The 18,177-nt window shown below is 51.6% G+C and overlaps 1 protein-coding gene across 7 annotated transcripts; it reads left to right on the forward strand.

The window, feature by feature from the left end:
* Positions 1-4,855: 4,855 nt before the first annotated feature.
* GIPC1 (GIPC PDZ domain containing family member 1) lies at positions 4,856-16,782 on the forward strand. Of its 7 annotated transcripts, none has more exons than XM_061150085.1 (10): positions 4,859-5,033; positions 5,535-5,648; positions 7,507-7,561; positions 9,116-9,200; positions 12,808-13,128; positions 14,051-14,236; positions 14,340-14,520; positions 15,263-15,375; positions 15,714-15,795; positions 15,939-16,782. In XM_061150085.1, exons 5-10 carry the CDS (start codon positions 12,841-12,843, stop codon positions 16,088-16,090), a joined length of 1,002 nt encoding a protein of 333 aa, XP_061006068.1. In that variant the 5' UTR covers positions 4,859-5,033; positions 5,535-5,648; positions 7,507-7,561; positions 9,116-9,200; positions 12,808-12,840; the 3' UTR covers positions 16,091-16,782. The 7 variants fall into 7 exon arrangements, with proteins under 7 accessions (XP_061006072.1, XP_061006071.1, XP_061006073.1 ...); XM_061150084.1 differs by having other exon boundaries at positions 5,594-5,648; XM_061150087.1 differs by lacking the exon at positions 4,859-5,033 and adding an exon at positions 5,346-5,363 and having other exon boundaries at positions 5,594-5,648.
* Positions 16,783-18,177: the final 1,395 nt, after the last annotated feature.

The following is an 18,177-nucleotide window of genomic DNA, read 5'->3' on the forward strand; positions in this document are numbered from 1 at the left end:
TATTTCAAGGGCACATGGCCTCTTGGCGTGGGGGTCATCGGCAGCGAAAGAATGGGATCAGACTTGGGTGCTCACAGGTGCCCTCTGGCTGCCATGAGGGGAATAGATTGAGGGGGTGATCCAGGGTGGAGCTGGGAGATCAGGGAGAAATTGGTTGGGGCTGGACCAGGTGGGGGCCAAGGAAGTGGTGGGTAGTGACTGAAGATGTATTTTGAAAGGAGACCTGCCCAATGTCCCTCCAGAAAGTAGCCCTACTGTTTTAGGAGTTGTTGTTTATTTCTAAAATAATTATTTATTTATAAAACCAGTGAAAGGTTGCCTTTACGGATGGGAGGGCAGTAGGAGTATTCGTTTCAGGTATTTATTTTAAAAATTTCAAAGCTAGGGCTTTCCAGTTGTCTAGTGGTTAAGAATCTGCCTTGCAATGCAAGAGATGACAGTTTGATCCCTGATCCAGCTCGGGGACCACAACTCTAAGCCTGTACTCTAGAGCCCTCGAGCCACAACTACTGAAGCCCGCAAGCCCTACAGCCGATGCTCCGCAACAAGAGAAGCCACTGCAATGAGAAGCCTGTGCTGCGCTCTGCTTATTCATTCAGTCGTGTCTGACTCTTTGCAACCCCATGGACTGAAGCCTGAATACCACAAACAGAGTAGCCCCCACATGCCACAACTAGAGAAAGCCCAGGCACAGCAACAAGACCCAGTGCAACCAAAAATAAATACTTTTTTTTTTTTATTTCAAAGCTTAGAAAACTCACAGGAATAGTAAAGTGATACCCATATTCCACTTTCCTGGATTCAGCAGCAATTGTTATTATTTTGTCATATTTGCTTTCTCTGTCTCCCTATATGTTCATAGGGATGTATACAATATTATAATATTGTATATAAAATGTTTTATACTTGTGTAATTTTTTCTGAACCATGTGACAGTTGCAGGCATCATGAATTTAACACTTAGTAATTCAGTGTTTGGACTTTCCAGGTGGTGCTAGCAGTAAAGAATCTGCCTGCCGATGCAGGAGATGTAAGAGACCCAGTTTCAATCCCTGGGTCGGGAAGATCCCCTGGAGGAGGGCAAGGAAATTCACTCCACTATTCTTGCCTGGAGAATCCCATGGACAGAGCAGCCTGGCGGGCCACAGTTCATGGGGTGGCAAAGAGTTGGACATGACTGAAGCGACTTAGTGAAAGTGAAAGTGAAGTCGCTCAGTCGTGTCCGACTCCTTGCCACCCGATGGACTGTAGCCTACCAGGCTTCTCCATCCATGGGTTTTCCTGGAGTGGGTTGCCATTTCCTTCTCCAGGAGATCCTCCCGACCCAGGGATTGAACCCAGGTCTCCCGCATCGTAGGCAGATGCTTTACTGTTTGAGCCACCAAGCGACTTAGCACACAAGCAAATCAGTGTTTATGTCCTAAGAATAAGAATATTCTCTTGTGTAACCACAACACAACACTCACACTTAGGAAATTTAACATGCATATGGCATTATTATCTAACATTCAGGCAACATTCAAGTATTCTAGATTATCCCAAGAATATCCATCCTAACTCTTTTACCACTTTTTGAAATTTTTATCAAGGATCCAATCAAGAATCAAAGACTGATTTTAGTTGTCTTCTATCTTTTGTCTCCTTCAACCTAGAACCATTTACCAGTCATTTATTCATTTAATTAATGGATCGAATTTGCCTTTCATGACATGGATCTGTTTGAAGAGTCCAGACCATTTTGTTTTTGTTTTTTAAAGAATGTCCCTCCATCAGGTTGTGTCTGTTGTTTTCTTTTCCCTAGTAATTAATTTGAGCAAACTCCAGGAGAAGGTGAAGGACAGGGAAGCCTGGCATGCTGCAGTCCACGGGCTGCAAAGAGTCGGACACAACTGAGCGACTGAACAATAAGCATCAAATTCAGGTTAAACACTTCAGGCAGGACCAGGTTCTTCGAAGGTGATGTGTCTTCCTGAGTAATATGTCACAGCAGTAACAGTAAGGACAGCCTATTCTATCAGTGGTCATACCTTTTTATCACTTGGTTAAGGTAGTGACTTCCAGCTTTCTCCACTGCACCTTTTCCAAGGTAACTTTTTCTCCACTGAAATTAACAAGTGATATGTGGGCTGGTTCTTTGACAGTTAATATCTACTGCCCCATTTAACAAAGCACTGTCTGAATCAATCATTCCTCTAGTGGATGACAAATGGTGCTTTTCTAACCTGATCTTTCCTTCTGCATCATTAGTTGGCATTCCAGAACTCCACCCCCAACTCCCCACACACAAGGGTAGAGGTAGCATTCAAATCTGAGCTCCTGATGGGGGCTGGGGGCGTGGGGGATGAATTGAGAAACACTGGCACATATACACTATCATGTGTAAAATAGGCAGCCAGTGGGAAGCAGCTGTATAACCAGGGAGCTCAGCTCAGTGCTCTGTGACGACCTCGATGGGTGGGATGTGGGTGGGTGGAAGGAGGCTCAGAGGGAGAGGATATATGTATACTTATAGCTGACTGTTGGACAGCAGACCCCAACACAACACTGTAAAGCAATTATCCTCTGATTTAAAATAAATATTAAAAAAAAAAATCTGAGGTCCTCGCCAGCTGGGCCTCCCAACCTCTTGAGCTATAAAATCAAGAAGGAAGGAGATACCCAGTGTTGCTCTGTGCCCTTGGGCAACCTGCTGACCCCTCCCTGGGCACTTCCTCATCAGTCAACAGGTGGCTTCAGGTGTATTCCACTCAGGACTCTGTTGTCCCCATGTCTCACATACCATCTCTCCAGCTGTGGAGAAGGAAGCAGCTCAGATGTCAGGCACAAGCAGCACAGTGGACACAGTCCCACAGAGAGCACTGGCCTAGCCAGAGGCAATCGATAGCTCAGTGGGGGTGGCAGAGGTCAGCAGAACAGGAAGAGAAGGACAATAGCTGTGCCTGCTGCCACAGCAGTTTCAGTATTTGCCAGCTGGGTGGGGCTGGCCGGGCAGCCCTCAGCAACAGCCCAGGGCCCACTCTCCCCTTCACTTTATCACTCAGGCCCTAACCCAGCTGGAATGTGCAGCAACTCACCTCACCCAGGGAACTGCAAAGACTCAATCATTCCATGAGGCTTGAACAGTTGAAGTCTCCAAGAACTACAACTCCCAGAACACACAGTGAATCCCTGATCTGGCCCCAGCCGTCTGAGTGACTGGGTTGTTCCTAGAACAAGGAACTCTCATCTGTCCTGGGAACTGACTGTCCTGGCCTGTTGTTGTTCAGTCACTAAATAGTAGCTGACTCCTTGCAACCCCATGAACTGCAGCACGCCAGGCTTCCCTGTCCTTCACTGTCTCCCAATAGTGAGATCATCAAAATCATGTCCACTGAATTGGTGACGCCATCCAACCATCTCATGTTCTGTCGCCCCCTTCTCCTCCTGCCCTCAGTCTTCCCCAGCATCAGGGTCTTTTCCAGTGAATCGGCTGTTTGCATCAGGTGGCCAAAAGGTGGAGCTTCAGTATCAGTCCTTGGAATGAGTATTCAGGGTTGATTTCCTTTAGAATTCACTGATTTGATCTCCTTGCTGTTCAACAGGCTCTCAAGAGTCTTCTCCAGTACCACAGTTCGAAACCATCACTTATTCATTGCTCAGCCTTCTTTATGGTCCAGCTTTCACATTTCTACATGACAACTAGAAAAACCACAGCTTTGACTATACAGTCTCTGCTTCTTTTTTTAATATGCTGTCTAGGTTTGTCCTGGCCTGGGAAAGGTGCATTTGTGTCTTTGTTTCTTGTACCTGCGTCTGCCTAAGAAATCCCAGTTACAAGCCAAACCTGGAGATGGTGAGATTACCTAGTTCTTTCATCCACATATGTATACTGAAACCCTGCTCTGTGCCATTCTCAGGACTGGAGGGTGGGGGACGGAGGGGCAACAGAGATGAAGGAGACAGACTCGTGAATGTCAGCTCCCTGAGGGCTGAGACTTGGCTTGGCTGGGTATCCTTTGTAATCTAGCACATAATATGTGCTCAATAAATATTCGCTGGTCAACCAGCAAGCGAACAGACCGTTTTGCCTTTGTCTTTCATTCCACTGCAACCTAAAGATGCTTTGCTAGCTGCGTTGCAAGCTCCATCGCTATTGTACTCTCCTAAAGTGTATTGTATCTCTCTGTCCGTCCTCCAAGCCTTTGCATGCCCTGTTCCCTTTACCAAGAGAACATTCATTCAGCTTACTCGTAGACGTATCTGTTGAGATAGGACAGAGCCTGGCACGGAGCAGGAGCGACTTAAATATTTGATGAGTAAATGAATGAATGAATGCCCTTGTCCATTGTCCATCCAGGACGCCGGACACGCGGGACCCTCCCTATTCATCTCAGTCCCCCGCCCACCCGCCCAGAATGAATACATCTTTTTATCCGCCCTGAGGATGGCCAAGCTGGGGCATGGGCAGGCCGAGTGGAGGGCTGAATTAGGGATCGCCTTTGGCTCCCTCCGAGTGTCCTAAAGGGTTCCCTTTTCTGGACTTTGGAAGTTTGTATTCTTTCCCCCCCACCCCCAAACCCAGTATCGGTCACCTGACTTCCACGACTAGTCCCCCGCCTCTTAGCACCCACAGCACCCCACACGGACACTTAGCCAAGAACACGTGGTCCAGGGGCCCCAGCTTCCCATTGGCCGCTGGCCTTCTTCCTCCCAGAGATTGGCTCGGGCTCGGCCTCAGCTCCCCCTTCCGCAGTCTCGCGGTGGTACAGCCCGCCGCGGCTTAGGAGGGGCGGGAAGGTCCAACGCTCAGCGGCGCGGGGGAGGTGTCGTGAAGAATCGAGTGAAGCTCAGGGATCCCTCTGGAATGTTTCCTTCGGGTTCCACCCGAAGCGGGGCGGCGTGGAGTGGATTGGCCGCGAGCGCCGAGCGGCCGCTTCTGATTGGCCAGATGCGGGTGCCGGCCCCGCCCCCTGGCGGTGGCTGCGGGAGAGGCCCGGGCCAGAGTTTGCGGAGGGCCGAGCTGGGCGAGCCGGGCGGCGGCTAAGGAGGCGCAGGTGAGTATACCCTGCGAGGCGCGGCGGGGCGGGGGGGTCCATCGCGGCCGCTCGCGGGGACCCCGGAGCAGACCTGCGAGATCGCGGACCCGCGGGGATTCGGCCGATCCTGCGGGGTGGGGCCGGCCCCACGGACGCGTCTGGAGGTCTAGGCAGAGCGGGGTGGAGGGGCGGGGCGGGGGTAAGTCTCTGAGTCCCCTTCCCCGAGGACCGCCTGCCTTCCCTCTGGGGCAGGGGTGAACGCCTCCCGGCGCCGGGATGGCATCTCCAGCCGCACCCCAGCCCCCTGCACCTCTGGAGAGTTCCCGTCCTGGCGGGGACAGGCGCAGGGTAGGTATTTCGGGCAATTCCCCGAAACTGGCCTTGTCCTAGAAGCTGGCCTTGTCCCAATCGTCCAGGGCCTGGGGAGAGGGTGGGGTGCGCCTTGGGAGAACCGAGGTCACGATTGTAATAATGAAAAAAATCACCCGGGCTAGCATTCATTGAACACTTCCGTGTCAGGTATTTACCATGCGGATCATTGAATCACCCCTCATGGAAGTTGCTGTTACTTCTTTCAGAGGTGAAGCAGCAGGCCCAGAGAGGTGGAGTGTCTTGCCTAAGGTCACACAGCGAGTAAGTGGCAGATGTGGGACTCAAACCCATGCCTCAGAGTCCAGAACTGGAATCTCCGCCACTAGACTAGGTATCCGGTGGCTTCAGGGCTTAGGTGTTCCTGACCAGCTCCTCCCACTCCGTTCCCTCCAACCAGACACACCGTCTGGGGCACACCTGCTGGTCGTTGCTTTCACCAGCTGCTCAGACAGGAAGCTGCCCCCATATCCCTTTTCCCCAACGCTGGAAAAGCAAGGCCAGAATACTGGGTCCTGAGAAGAGAGTGACATCTGTGGGAGAGATAGGTGGGTGGCAGGGAGCCACGGGGTCCTGTGGCTGCTGGGCCCCCCCAGGAGGCCTGGGCCCCAGATAGTAGGCATTCTCCCTGGGAACACCCATGAGCCGGTTTTTCAAGACTGATTCAGAGGCCTCCCGCCCTCCTCTTCCAAGCAGTACACTGCCGAAAAGGGGAGCATGGGCGTGGTGTCCCCTCCCCTAGCTTGCGTGAGCTCTCAGGAACCCCCTTCCCCATTTCCTGCTCCTCCCATTGCAACTCTGTGTGGCTGTAGGCTTGTTAAGTTCCGGGCCCTTCCCAGTGAAGAGAGGGTAGGGATGTGGGATTCCAGCCAATCTGCTCAGTGCCACGAGCTGAATTGAAGCTCATTTTCTCCATACCTGTGTTCAAGTTTAAGGGGAGACTGGGAGTGTGGTGGGTAGGTGGCAGCTTGAAGCTGTACGGTAGGCATGTTCTGAGGATAGGGGGGCTTGGAGAGTAGTCAGAATGCAGGCATAAGACACATTATTCGTTCATTCTGCACGTATTTATTAAGCATCTACTATGTGCCAGGTGGGCTTCCCTAGTGGCTCAGTGGTAAAGAATCCTCCTGACAACGCAGGAGACACAGGTTTGATCCCTGGGTCAAGAAGATCCCCTGGAGAAGGAAATGGCAACCCACTCCAGTATTCTTGCCTGGAAATCCCATGGACAGAGGAGCCTAGTGGCCGTCGCATGAGCTGGACACAAGTTAGCAACTAAACCACCACCACCACCACCACAGGCCAGGTACTGTTCCTGGCATAGAGGATACAGTCGTGACCACAACAGAAATCCCTGCTCTTGGGCAGCTGCCATTCTACTGGGGGGAAGCAGGCAACAAACAAGTTGTTAATAACAAGTAAATAAGAAAAACACTTGCAGAGGTTGATAAATGCTATGAATAAAATATGAGGGAGTGGCATGGTAGAATCTGTAAGAAAGGGGGATCTCAGAGGAGGTAACTTTGGAGCCAAGATCTGAATGACAAAAAGAAGCTGGGCCTTGTAAGGATCAGGTAGGGGGCACAGCCAAGGCAAAGGCTCTGAGGCTGGGCCAAGCTTGGCATGGTATGGCTGGGGCAGGAGAGAACCCAGGGTGTGATTCTGTGGGGATCTTTGGGTCACATTAAGAAGTTTAGAGCTTTTCTTCCACCACGTGGGAAACCGATATAAGATTTGAGGCTGGGGAGCAACACGATCTGGTTTATGTTTTAAAATAGAGACATAAAATTAAATAACAGCCTAAGACTGGAAGACAAGAGTTCTGCCAGAACAGCATGTAATTAAATCCATGGGCCTGAGTTGTCTGGACCACAGGGGTGGTTGTAACAGGCAGGGACAAGCCGGGAAGGCTGCTTGGAGGAGGTGGCCTGGAGTAGGCCTTGACAGGCAGAGAGGACTGGGATGTTCCTGGGCAGGGCAAGGGAAGAGGCAGTAATAACAGTGAGAGTAATAATAACTTTCTTAAATCAAATGTCAGGCAAAGTGCTAATTGAGTTACTTGCATAAACTCTTTGGATTCCCGTAAGCACTCTGAGAGACAGGAATTCTGCCCATTTTTCAGATGAGGAAACTGAAGCCCCGTCAAGTGAAGTGACTTGCCCACAGCCACTCAGCTGGTAAGTGACAGGGGTGGGATTTGAACCCAGGCCACTCTGCCTCTTCTGGCCTGGAAAACAAATCCATAAACCACCCACTTTCCTTACCACCATTATTTCCCTGTCCTGGGTAAGACATGAAGCCAGCCTGAACCAGGGCATCAAGTGTAGGCAGAGTAAGGAAGTTGGGAGTTGGTGAGCAGGATGTGGGGTCCCTAGATAAAGGAGGGAGTTTGAATCTTGGCAGCTGACTAAAGATGATACAGATAGAAATAGTAGTAATTTTCACCAGCATTTGTGGAACTCTTATTGTGTGCCAGCAACTGTTCCAAACACATGTATGATTTCTTTGGAACTCAGAAAGGTTAAGACATTTGCCCAAGGTTGCACAACTAATAAGTGGTGAATCCAGGTTTAATATTTATGTTCTTAGCATTCTGCTAAGATGTATGGGGAGTGGTGGTGGGGGGGGAGCCTGGGGAGGTGATGATGTGGGGGGTTTTGTTGTTTTTGGTAGCATCATTAAGTGAGTATAGTGAAATAACTTGACAGAGCAGTACTGGTTTATTCATTCAGAATGTGTTTTATTTCTAGAATATATAGAGTTCCCACAAATCAATAAGAGAAAAGACTAGGCATTGCAATTAAAAACAGACCATGTGGTTTTAGAGAATTCCCTGGTGGTTCAGTGATTAGGACTCTGCTCATTCACTGTTGAGGGCCGGGATTCAATCTCTGGTCAGGGAACTAAGATCCCATGAGCCACGTGGCATGGCAAGAAAAAAAAAAAAAAAATGCGGTTTTTAAAAATGGGCAAAGACTTTAGTAGACAGTTTACAAAAGGGCAAATCCAAATGGTTTCAAATGTTTTAAAGGTTGTTTAGTATCACTGATTAGAAGGGGAGTTGAAAAAGGCAAAATTTCAATGTCTCCGTGGTTAGGTGAAGCACCTACTTTGTGTCCAGAATTATGCTGGGAAGCAAGGAATAAGGGACCCTAGAGGTAGGACTTATACTGTTGCTGGGGAGACAAGATCCTAATGAGGGCAGATGCTACAGCCTGTGCTTCTTTGTTTCCCCAGAGCTGGGCACAGAGACTGGTGGGCTGGTGAATATTAGATTCATTAATTCATCCATTAATTCATTAATTCCCCACTCATTAATTCCACAAGTGCCAGGCCCTGTTCTCTGAGCTAAGAATAGAGGAATGAGTAAGGCAGGCAAAGTTCCCTGCCCTTTTTGGCAAACAGACAATGAACAAGCTAAATGAACGAAGTATGGTTTCCACCTGAAAGAGGTAAGAGAGTGAGTTGTGTGGCTACCAGAGGGCACAGCCAGTGCAAAGGCCCTGAGGTTGAACTTCATACAGTGTGTTGAAAAAACAAGGAGGAGGCCCTTGTATCTGCAGGGAATGAGCGAGGGGACAGAGGCAGGAGATGAGGGCACATGGGTGATATGGGCTGGTCATTTGGGGCCCATGGGCCAAGGGGAGGACATTGACTTTTACTCCAAGTGAGGTAGGAGCCCTGGGAGGGGTTGGAGCGTGGACAAATGTGACCTGACTTATGTTTTACAGGATCACTCTGGCTGCTGTATTAACCACTGGGGGGGGGCAAGGGCAGAAGCTGGGAGACTCAGAGAAGGCAGCTGCAGTCGTCTAGGTGAGTTGTTTTTGTTTTTAAGATTTATTTATTTATGGTCGCTCTGGGTCTTCATTGCTGCCCTGGGGCCTTCTCTAGTTGTAGTGCACAGGCTTCTCATTGCAGTGTTTTCTGTTGTTGCGGAACATGGGCTCTAGGGCATGTGGGCTTCAGTAGTTGTGATGCATGGGCTCAGTAGTTGTGACGCATGGGCTGAGTTGCTCCATGGCATGTGGGATCTTCTGAGCCCAGGGATCTAACCCATGTATCCTGCATTGGCAGGGGAACTCTTTACCACTGAGCCACCTGAGAAGCTCTTGCTGAGTGTTGATGGGACTGGACCAGGTGATGTTAGAGGAGGTGTTGGAGAACAGATGAATGAATGAAAATGGGTCTAGCTCAGGGGCTCTGCTGAATCCAGGACAGCCCTAGGGAGGAGGTGATCTGAAAGGAGGGAGCAAGAAGTCCCCCTTACATACAAAAATATAATTTGGCATAATCTGATCCTTGCCACAACCTGGCCAGGTGGATGGAATGTCCCCATTTACAGGTCAGGCATCTGAGGCCCAGGGAGGTTGAGTCACCTAGGGGAGAGCATCACTGTGATGAACTTGGGCTTGGGAGTCAGACCTGAGGGTTGGGGCCAGTTTCTGTGACTTTGGACATGTGACTTAAACATGAACTCTCTTTCCTAGTCTATAAAGACCTATACAGTTGACCTCCATCGCTTCTTCTTTTTTTTCTTTCTTTCTTTCTTTTTTAGTATTTATTCGTTAGGCTGCACCAGGTCTTAGTTGCAGCATTCAGGATCTCTAGTTTCAGCATGCAAACCCTTAGTTGCTGCTTGTGGGATCTATTTGCCTGACTGGTGATCAAACCTGGGCCCCCTGCATTGGGAGCATGTAGTCTTAGCCACTGGGCCACCAGGGAAGTCCCCCTCCATCACCTCTTTTACTGCCCCCTTCGTATTCTCCCATTGCTCACTCCACTCTAGCCACACTGGTCTCTAGCTTAATTGTGAATCTGCTCAGAATCTCCCATGACTGCCGTTTCACTCAGATCAAAAGTTCAAGTTCTGCCTCTGGCCCACAGGGCCCTGCACAGTCTGCCTGTTACCTCTCTCAGTTCGGTTCAGTTCAGTCACTCAGTTGTGTCCAACTCTTTGCAACCCCATGGACTGTAGCACGTCAGGCTTCCTTGTCCATCACCAGCTCCCAGAGCTTGCTAAAACTCATGTCCATCGAGTCGGTGATGCCATCTATCCATCTCATCCTCTGTCGTCCCCTTCTCCTGCCTTCAGTCTTTCCCAGCATCAGGGTCTTTTCCAATGAGTCAGTTCTTCGCATCAGGTGGCCAAAGTATTGGAGTTTCAGCTTCAGCATCAGTCCTTCCAGTGAATAATCAGGACTGATTCCCTTTAGGATTGACTGGTTTGATCTCCTTACTGTCCAACAGACTCTCAGGAGTCTTCTCAGCACCACCAAAAGCATCAATTCTTTGGTGCTCAGCTTTCTTTATAGTCCAACTCTCACATCCATACATGACGATTGGAAAAACCATAACTTTGAGTAGACGGACCTTTGTCAGCAAAGTAATGTCTCTGCTTTTTACGTCTCTGCCCTCACCTTTTCCTACTGTCCCTCTTACTTGGGGATCCAACCACACAGGCCTCCTTGCTGATCCTCCAATATGTCAAGTAAATCCCCACCTCAGGGCCTTTGCACTAGCTGTTCTCTCTGCCTGAATGTTCTTGCCTCATATCTTCCTATGAATATTCCCTCCTGTCTTTCAAGTCTCAGCTTCGCCTCCTCAGAGAGGCAGGTCCTCTGTGACCTTGTCTGTAAAGCTTGTTTTATTGTTTTTATAGCTCTCTTAGAAATTATATAGAATATTTACACATTTGCTTGCTCACTGTACATCTTCTCTGTACTGTATGCTTTTGGACAGCATGGACAGAGCCCCAGCTAGCTAACCTCTGCAGCAACTAGGAGTGAATTCGTAAAATGCAACCCTGAGTCTGGTGCTTTTGCACAGTGAACAACCTGTGTAACTGCTCATGATGGCCCTAGTCAGAGACCTTCAGATTGTCTTTTTTTTTTTTTTTTAATAATTGAAGTTATTTTAATATTTGCAGCATACATTATGCTCAGTGGTTCAGTAATGTGCTTGAGTTATTCACAGAGATTTTATCTTACCTTCACAGGTATACTATTTAGCATACTTTTATGAAATTATTAATTACAGCTTTGAATTATAATTAAATAAAGCTTTTTCTTTTACTGCACTACATGCTTGTGGGATCTTAGTTACCCAACCAGGGATTGAACCCATGCTGAATCTTAACCACTGGACTGCCAGGGAATTTCCTAATTAAAGTTTTTAAAAAATATACACCACACACACATGCATGTATCCACTTAAACACATACACCCATGGTATATATATATACACACACATACATACATATGTATGTGTATTTGTAAATGCTTAGAATTTATCCATGTAAGATTGTTTTCTTCATCCATTAACCTTTCATCACAGGCTCCTTATTTACTCTGGGTAAGGAAATGTGGGACCTTGCTTATCTTATTGAAGGCAATATCTACAATGGTGCATGGAATATAGTTAGTACCCAAAACATATTTGTTTGAAGGGAGGGAGGGAGGAAGAGAGAGAGAAAAATAGAGTGGAGGGAGAAGAAAGAAAAAAAGTGTATCAGTCAGGATAGGTTTTGCTGCAGTAACGAACATTGCCCAGAATCTTAGCAGTCATACTCTACAATGGTTTATTTTTTGTTCCTGCTACATGTCCACTGCAGCTTAGCTGGGGGGTTTCATTCATTGTAGTCATTCAGAGCCTGCCCTGACGGGGTAGCCATCACATCAAATGTGGCTGGTCACCCTGCCAGGAAGATTAGATCTGTGGAGGTTCTTGCTCCAGTAATTAAATGCTTCAGCCCAGAAATGTCATGTGTCACTTCCTCTCACAACTCAATTGTCCAGAACTGTTCATATGCTTACCCAGTCATAAAGAGGCCAGGAATGCCATCTGCTTACATACTTTGAAAGGGAAGAGTCAGAAATTTTTTGTGCACAGCACTAATGATTGCAACCAATAGAAAAACAGAGAAACGTAGGCTGTGAGCCTCCATTTTCTCATCTATTAAACGGGCATAATCACATATATGGTACGTCATGTAATCACATTGGGACAATAATATGGTCCCCACGATGTGACATGAGGATAAAGTAAGATCACAGAGCAGTTAGCAGTTATGATAGGTATTAGCTGATATTATTATTTCCATGCAGGTGTGTGAGTGCTAGGACCAGGTGTTTTGTGTTTTTTAAGTGAAACAAAGTGTTTATTAGGAGGAAAAAGTGTGAATAGGCACACATGAGGGACTTAGAGTGTCATGCCCTTGTGGTAGTTTGAATCACTTATATGAGGCATTTTTTCCAGGTTCCCTTTGGCCAGTCATCTGGCTGGGTGATTGCCTGGCTCTGAACTGGGACCCGATTTTGAACTGAGGCCAGCCTGTTTTCTGAATAATTTCATTGGGCCTGTAGGGGCAAGGCGGCCTGAGGCTACAACCCAGGCCCCTGAGCACCTTTTCCTGTCCTGCAGATTTCCTGGGTGTGCCCCCTCTTCTCACTGCTCATGCCACTAGGACTGGGGCGGCGGAAAAAGGCACCACCTCTGGTGGAAAATGAGGAGGCTGAGCCAGGCCGTGGTGGGCTGGGCGTGGGGGAGCCGGGGCCCCTGGGAGGAGGTGGGGCGGGGGGGCCCCAGATGGGCTTGCCCCCTCCTCCCCCCGCCCTGCGGCCCCGCCTCGTGTTCCACACCCAGCTGGCCCATGGCAGTCCCACTGGCCGCATCGAGGGATTCACCAACGTCAAGGAGCTGTATGGCAAGATTGCCGAGGCCTTCCGGCTGCCAGCTGCCGAGGTACCCACTGGGGAGCCGGGCACCGGGGTTCCCTGATGGTGAGCTAGAGAGAGGCCAGAGCGTGCATCCTGTTTGTGAGCTATGGCTCAGGTGCTGAAGCTGCAAATACTGAGGCTTTACCCCAGTGAATTATGGGGAACTGTAGGCAGGGCTGGAGCTGAGTTTCCTCAGGCATTGGGAGGCCTGCACCCCATTACTTTGTGGCAATCTGGAGGCCATAGGCGGACGCAGCATTCCTACCAGCCATTGTGAGGCCTGTGCCCCAGTGGATTATGGGGGCTGGTGGCCACAGCTGGATGCTGAGTTCCAGTCAGGCATGCATTAGGAGACCTGCAGCCCAGTGTATTGTGGGTAACTGGAGACCAGGACTGGGTGCTGAGTTCCCATCAGCACTGGGAGGCCTCAGCCCCAGTGGATTGTGGGAATGGACGGCCAGGGCTGGATGCTACATTCCCATCTTACATTGAGGGGGTTGTAGCCCAGTGGATTGTGGGAGCTGGAGGTCAGATGCAAGATTCACCTCTCTATGATTCATTGGGAGGTCCAACCCCAAGGATTTCAGGGACCAAAGGAATGGAGGAAGCAAAGAGGGCGACAGTGGGATCGTGCAGGAAGTAGATGCAGGGGTCTCAGTAGGCAGAATGTGTATCTGGGCCCCTTCATTCATTCCAAAAGCATTTTCTGATCACCCACTGCATGCCAGGCTCTATGCCCTGGAACCAGTAGGGAGTTTTTTCTAGGACAGAAACCCAGCCCCAGCAGAGCTGACATCCTAGTGGGGGCTTTGACTGGGCTCCGGGGTGGTCAAGCACTGGGAGCGATACCTCCAGGCCCTTCCCAGCGCTCCTTCCTTCCCCCTCAGGTAGCAGTTGGCAAAGGGCGTGGGAGAGAGGTGACGGTTGAATGTCTCCCACTCCTGCAGGTGATGTTCTGCACCCTCAACACCCACAAAGTGGACATGGACAAGCTCCTAGGGGGGCAGATAGGGCTGGAGGACTTCATCTTTGCCCACGTCAAGGGGCAGCGCAAGGAAGTGGAGGTGTTCAAGTCGGAGGAGGCATTGGGGCTCACCATCACAGACAATGGGGCTGGCTATGCCTTCATCAAGGTACCTGGGCGTGGGGCACCCAGGGTCTCAAGGGTAAGGTCTAGCCTATGACAGTAGGACCCAAGGGTGGAGCCACGGGGGCTGACAGCTCCTTTCCCCACAGCGCATTAAGGAGGGCAGCGTGATCGACCACATCCAGCTCATCAGTGTGGGTGACATGATCGAGGCCATCAACGGACAGAGCCTGCTGGGCTGCCGGCACTACGAGGTGGCCCGGCTGCTCAAGGAGCTGCCCCGAGGCCGCACCTTCACATTGAAGCTCACAGAGCCTCGAAAAGCCTTTGGTGAGGGGCTGCCGCCTACCCCCCCTGCAACGCCCGCCCTCCCGCCTGTAGTACCAAGGACCACCAGCAGGTGGTACCCAAGCCCAGCTGGTGGTAACGGGTGGGAAAGGGGGTGGGGCAGCCCCACCCTTCTGCGGGGAGAGGGTGTTGGCTCACTGCCTAGCTCAGGAGGAGGATGGAGGCAAGGAGGAAGTTGCCCCCACACCCAGCTTCCAGGAGCCATTAGCCTAGCCAAGCGCCCCCAACCTGGCCAACCCCCTAGCCCCAAGAAGCCAGGCTTGGCTGCCCTGTGCAAGCCCGCCTACTTTTTTGTCCAGCTTCATTAACTCTCAGGAATGGGCTCAAGGTCCCTGGCTTGGGGGTGGGGGACTCTAAAACACTTCCCCAGGCAGATAGGGCTGGTCTGCTGCCCAGCAGCTAAACCCCCTTGGCCTTGGGGAAACTAGCTGGAGACCCAGGACCCATCCCCTTCCTGTCCCTCCAGCCCCCAGGACAGGAGTGGTCCCCTCCAGCCTCCCAGCCCTTTTCCATACCTAGCCCTGGCTGCGCCTCCTACACCCCAGCCAAGCCAGAGTTAGGAGACCTACCCTCCTGGGGTCACCTCAGCCCCCAATGCCCCCAAAGCCTACAGAAGCTTGGAGAAGGTAGAGGGTGGTCTGAGGCCGGGATGTCTGGGTTTCTGCCCAGAACATGCTGGAACTGGGCTCCTCCAGTCCTCAACCCTTCCCCCTACCTCCCACAGACATGATCAGCATGCGTTCAGGGGGTGGCCGCCCTGGCTCGGGTCCCCAGCTGGGCACTGGCCGAGGAACCCTCCGGCTCCGATCCCGGGGTCCAGCCACAGTAGAGGATCTGGTGAGTGTTCCAGCAGAGCCTAAGTCCCTCCCCGCCCCCACCACTTCCCTGTGAAATTTATAGGTGGCAGCATCACTCTTAGCTGAGGGCCTCTGGGCACTGGATGTCTATCCACCTCTACCATCTCCCAGCTCTGGGACCTACCCTGGGCAAGTGGACCTTAGTTTTCCTAATCTGTGAAACGGGGCTAATAATACTGCCACTTTTGGGGTTGTCATGAGGAAGAACCATGGGTTTCTATATCAAAAGTGGTTAAAAAAAAAAAATTGCACCCAGCGCTCAGTATAATTACAGGTATATTCACATTATTATAATGTCATCCCTCTTCCTGCCCCCAGCCTTCAGCCTTTGAGGAGAAGGCCATTGAGAAGGTAGATGACCTGTTGGAGAGTTACATGGGCATCAGGGACACAGAGCTGGGTAAGTGAGGATGGGGTCATCAGGGTCTGGGGATGCATGGGCGTGTGGGAGAAAGGGGCTTGTAGGTCCCGTGGGGCTGAGTCTACCCTGAGCCCCTCTGTCATCTGTGCCTCCATTCTGCTCCCCCATCCTACCCACTCCAGCGGCCACCATGGTGGAGCTTGGAAAGGACAAAAGGAACCCGGACGAGCTGGCCGAGGCCCTGGATGAACGGCTGGGTGACTTCGCCTTCCCGGATGAGTTTGTCTTTGACGTCTGGGGGGCCATCGGGGACGCCAAGGTTGGCCGCTACTAGGCCTTCCGCTGGACCTCGAGATGACTTGGGCCAGGCCCAGTGGGAGCCTCTGGGGCGGAGACACCAGAGCCCGGACCCCAGCATCTAGCTTGGGCCCAGCTCAGTAGCCAGGAGATGATGCGGAGCGGAGGTGGGGCCAGGCCTCTGCCCCTCCTCCAATCGGTACCACCCCCTTGCCAGTTCCCAGCCTGGCTGGGGCGCCCAGCCCCCCACCCCCGCCCTCCTCCCCACCTACCTCAGCCAGGGTCAGGCACAGCGGCGGAGAGGGACCAACCAGATTGGGTGGCCACCCCCCCTCCCTGCCCCCAATACTTTCCGCCTCAGCTGCCAAACTGGTCCCTCCTATCTCCCTGGGGCCTCGGGTTCTGTTTGGGGGTCGTGACCTCCCTAGTTTCCTGATGCAGGGAATGCAGGAGGGGGCTATGTGTCCCCCCTCAGCAAATGCAATAATACCTTCCTCTTCCACCACCCCCCATCTCCCCAGAGGAGCCCCCTCACTGTGGAGTCTGTTACCTCCGCATTTGAAACACTAGTCTGCTGTGAAACCCTCCCAAACTCCCTCCCTCCCCGGCCCCCCTCATGTCTCCCTCAGCTCAGCCCCAGACCGAAGGGGCAGGAGGGAGGGATGATGGCGGTGGGCTTTTGTACCTGAATTTGCTGTCTGGAACATAAAGAATCTATCTGCTGTTGGATCTGTGTGGCGGCTTCTGGGTGAGAGAGGAGGGTGGGTCGGGGCTGGGAAAGAATGTAGCAGCTGAAATCCATCCTCTTCGGGCTCCAAATTGAATTAGGAGCTGGCCCCAGCCACCCGCCCCCTCCCACCCGTTCAGCCTGATGAGGCTCTTGGCTGCAAGCCACCAGGCTTCCAGGCAAGGCCGGAGCTTCTTCGCCTACTCAGGGTGCAAATCTTGCTCCCTTTTGAACAAAGCTTCCTGCCACCCTCTGGCCTGATGTGAACAGTGGGCAAGAGGCTGCGGGCCCTTGTCTGTTCCAACCCAGTGGCCCAGAGAGCCCCCAGGTCAGAAAGTGAAAGTGTTACTGGCTCAGTCCTGTCTGACTTGTTGTGACCCCATGGACTGTATAGCCCACCAGGCTCCTCAGCCCGTGGAATTCCCAGGCAGGAATACTGGAGTGGGCTGCCGACCCAAGGATCGAACCCCAGTCTTCTGCATTGCAGGTAGATTCTTTGCTGTCTGGGTCAGAAGGCATGGAGAAAGAAAGATGAGGTGGGCTGAAGATGGGGTCTCAGCCTGGCCCAGTCAGTGCCGATGGGGAGGAACCCACCCTAAGGCTTGACGTTGGTGGGGAAGCAGTCACGATGCACCCTCACCCACCCCACCCCCCCACTCTGCCCAGGCTGACTCTGGATGTGTGGGGTCTGTCAGCATCCAGGGCACACCATACTTCTGTGCTGGATGTAATAAACCTGGAGTGCTTTTTTTTTTTTTTTTTTGGAGTGCTTGTTTTGACAACCCACTTCATCCTTGAGGATTGAGGGGGGACCAGGGCAGGCGGGGGTGGGACCCTCGCCAGACCTGGAGGCAAGAGCAAGGACTGAAGCAAGGGGAACCCAGCCAGAGGTCCCCACAGGAATGTTTGAGGACGAGCTGAGAGGCAAGGTGTGAGCCTGTTCGCTCCCCATTTCCCACATGCAGGCAGTGGGTCCTGGGAGGGGGGCGCGGGGACAGGGGTTGCTCCAGGATTCCCTGGGCACCTGTGGGTACTTTGTGTGTCTGTGTTAATCGCTCAGGTTGTGAAGGGGTGAGGCTGTGAGTCTGGGTGTTGAGAGGGGTAGGACCGTCTCTCTCGGTGTTGGTGGTTTGTGACTGTGTTGAGGGAATAAGGTGTGACAGCTGTCTTTACGTTCCAGGGTGTTTGTAACTGGCAGGGCTTCTGTGTGGAGTGTGGCTGTGTGACCACATCTTGGGGTGTCCAGTGCCATAAGCGGGTTTCTCTGGGTGTTGCTGTTACTAGGGGTGTGACTGGCTAGATCTTGGGGTATCTAGGGGATTACCCCTCCTTATGTCTCAGGCATATGCAGTGTGTACCTGTGGGGCCTGTCTTGGACTGTTAGGGGGCATCTCTAG

This window comes from Dama dama, chromosome 9, assembly GCF_033118175.1.
Source record: "Dama dama isolate Ldn47 chromosome 9, ASM3311817v1, whole genome shotgun sequence".
In the NCBI taxonomy this organism is placed as follows: domain Eukaryota; kingdom Metazoa; phylum Chordata; class Mammalia; order Artiodactyla; family Cervidae; genus Dama; species Dama dama.

Coding starts and splice junctions, on each gene's coding strand:
- GIPC1 (XM_061150089.1), top strand. CDS start 12,841: ATGCCACTAGGACTGGGGCGGCGGAAAAAGGCACCACCTCTGGTGGAA. Junction 14,521..15,262: donor AGAGCCTCGAAAAGCCTTTG/GTGAGGGGCTGC, acceptor TACCTCCCACAG/ACATGATCAGCATGCGTTCA. Junction 15,796..15,938: donor CATCAGGGACACAGAGCTGG/GTAAGTGAGGAT, acceptor TACCCACTCCAG/CGGCCACCATGGTGGAGCTT.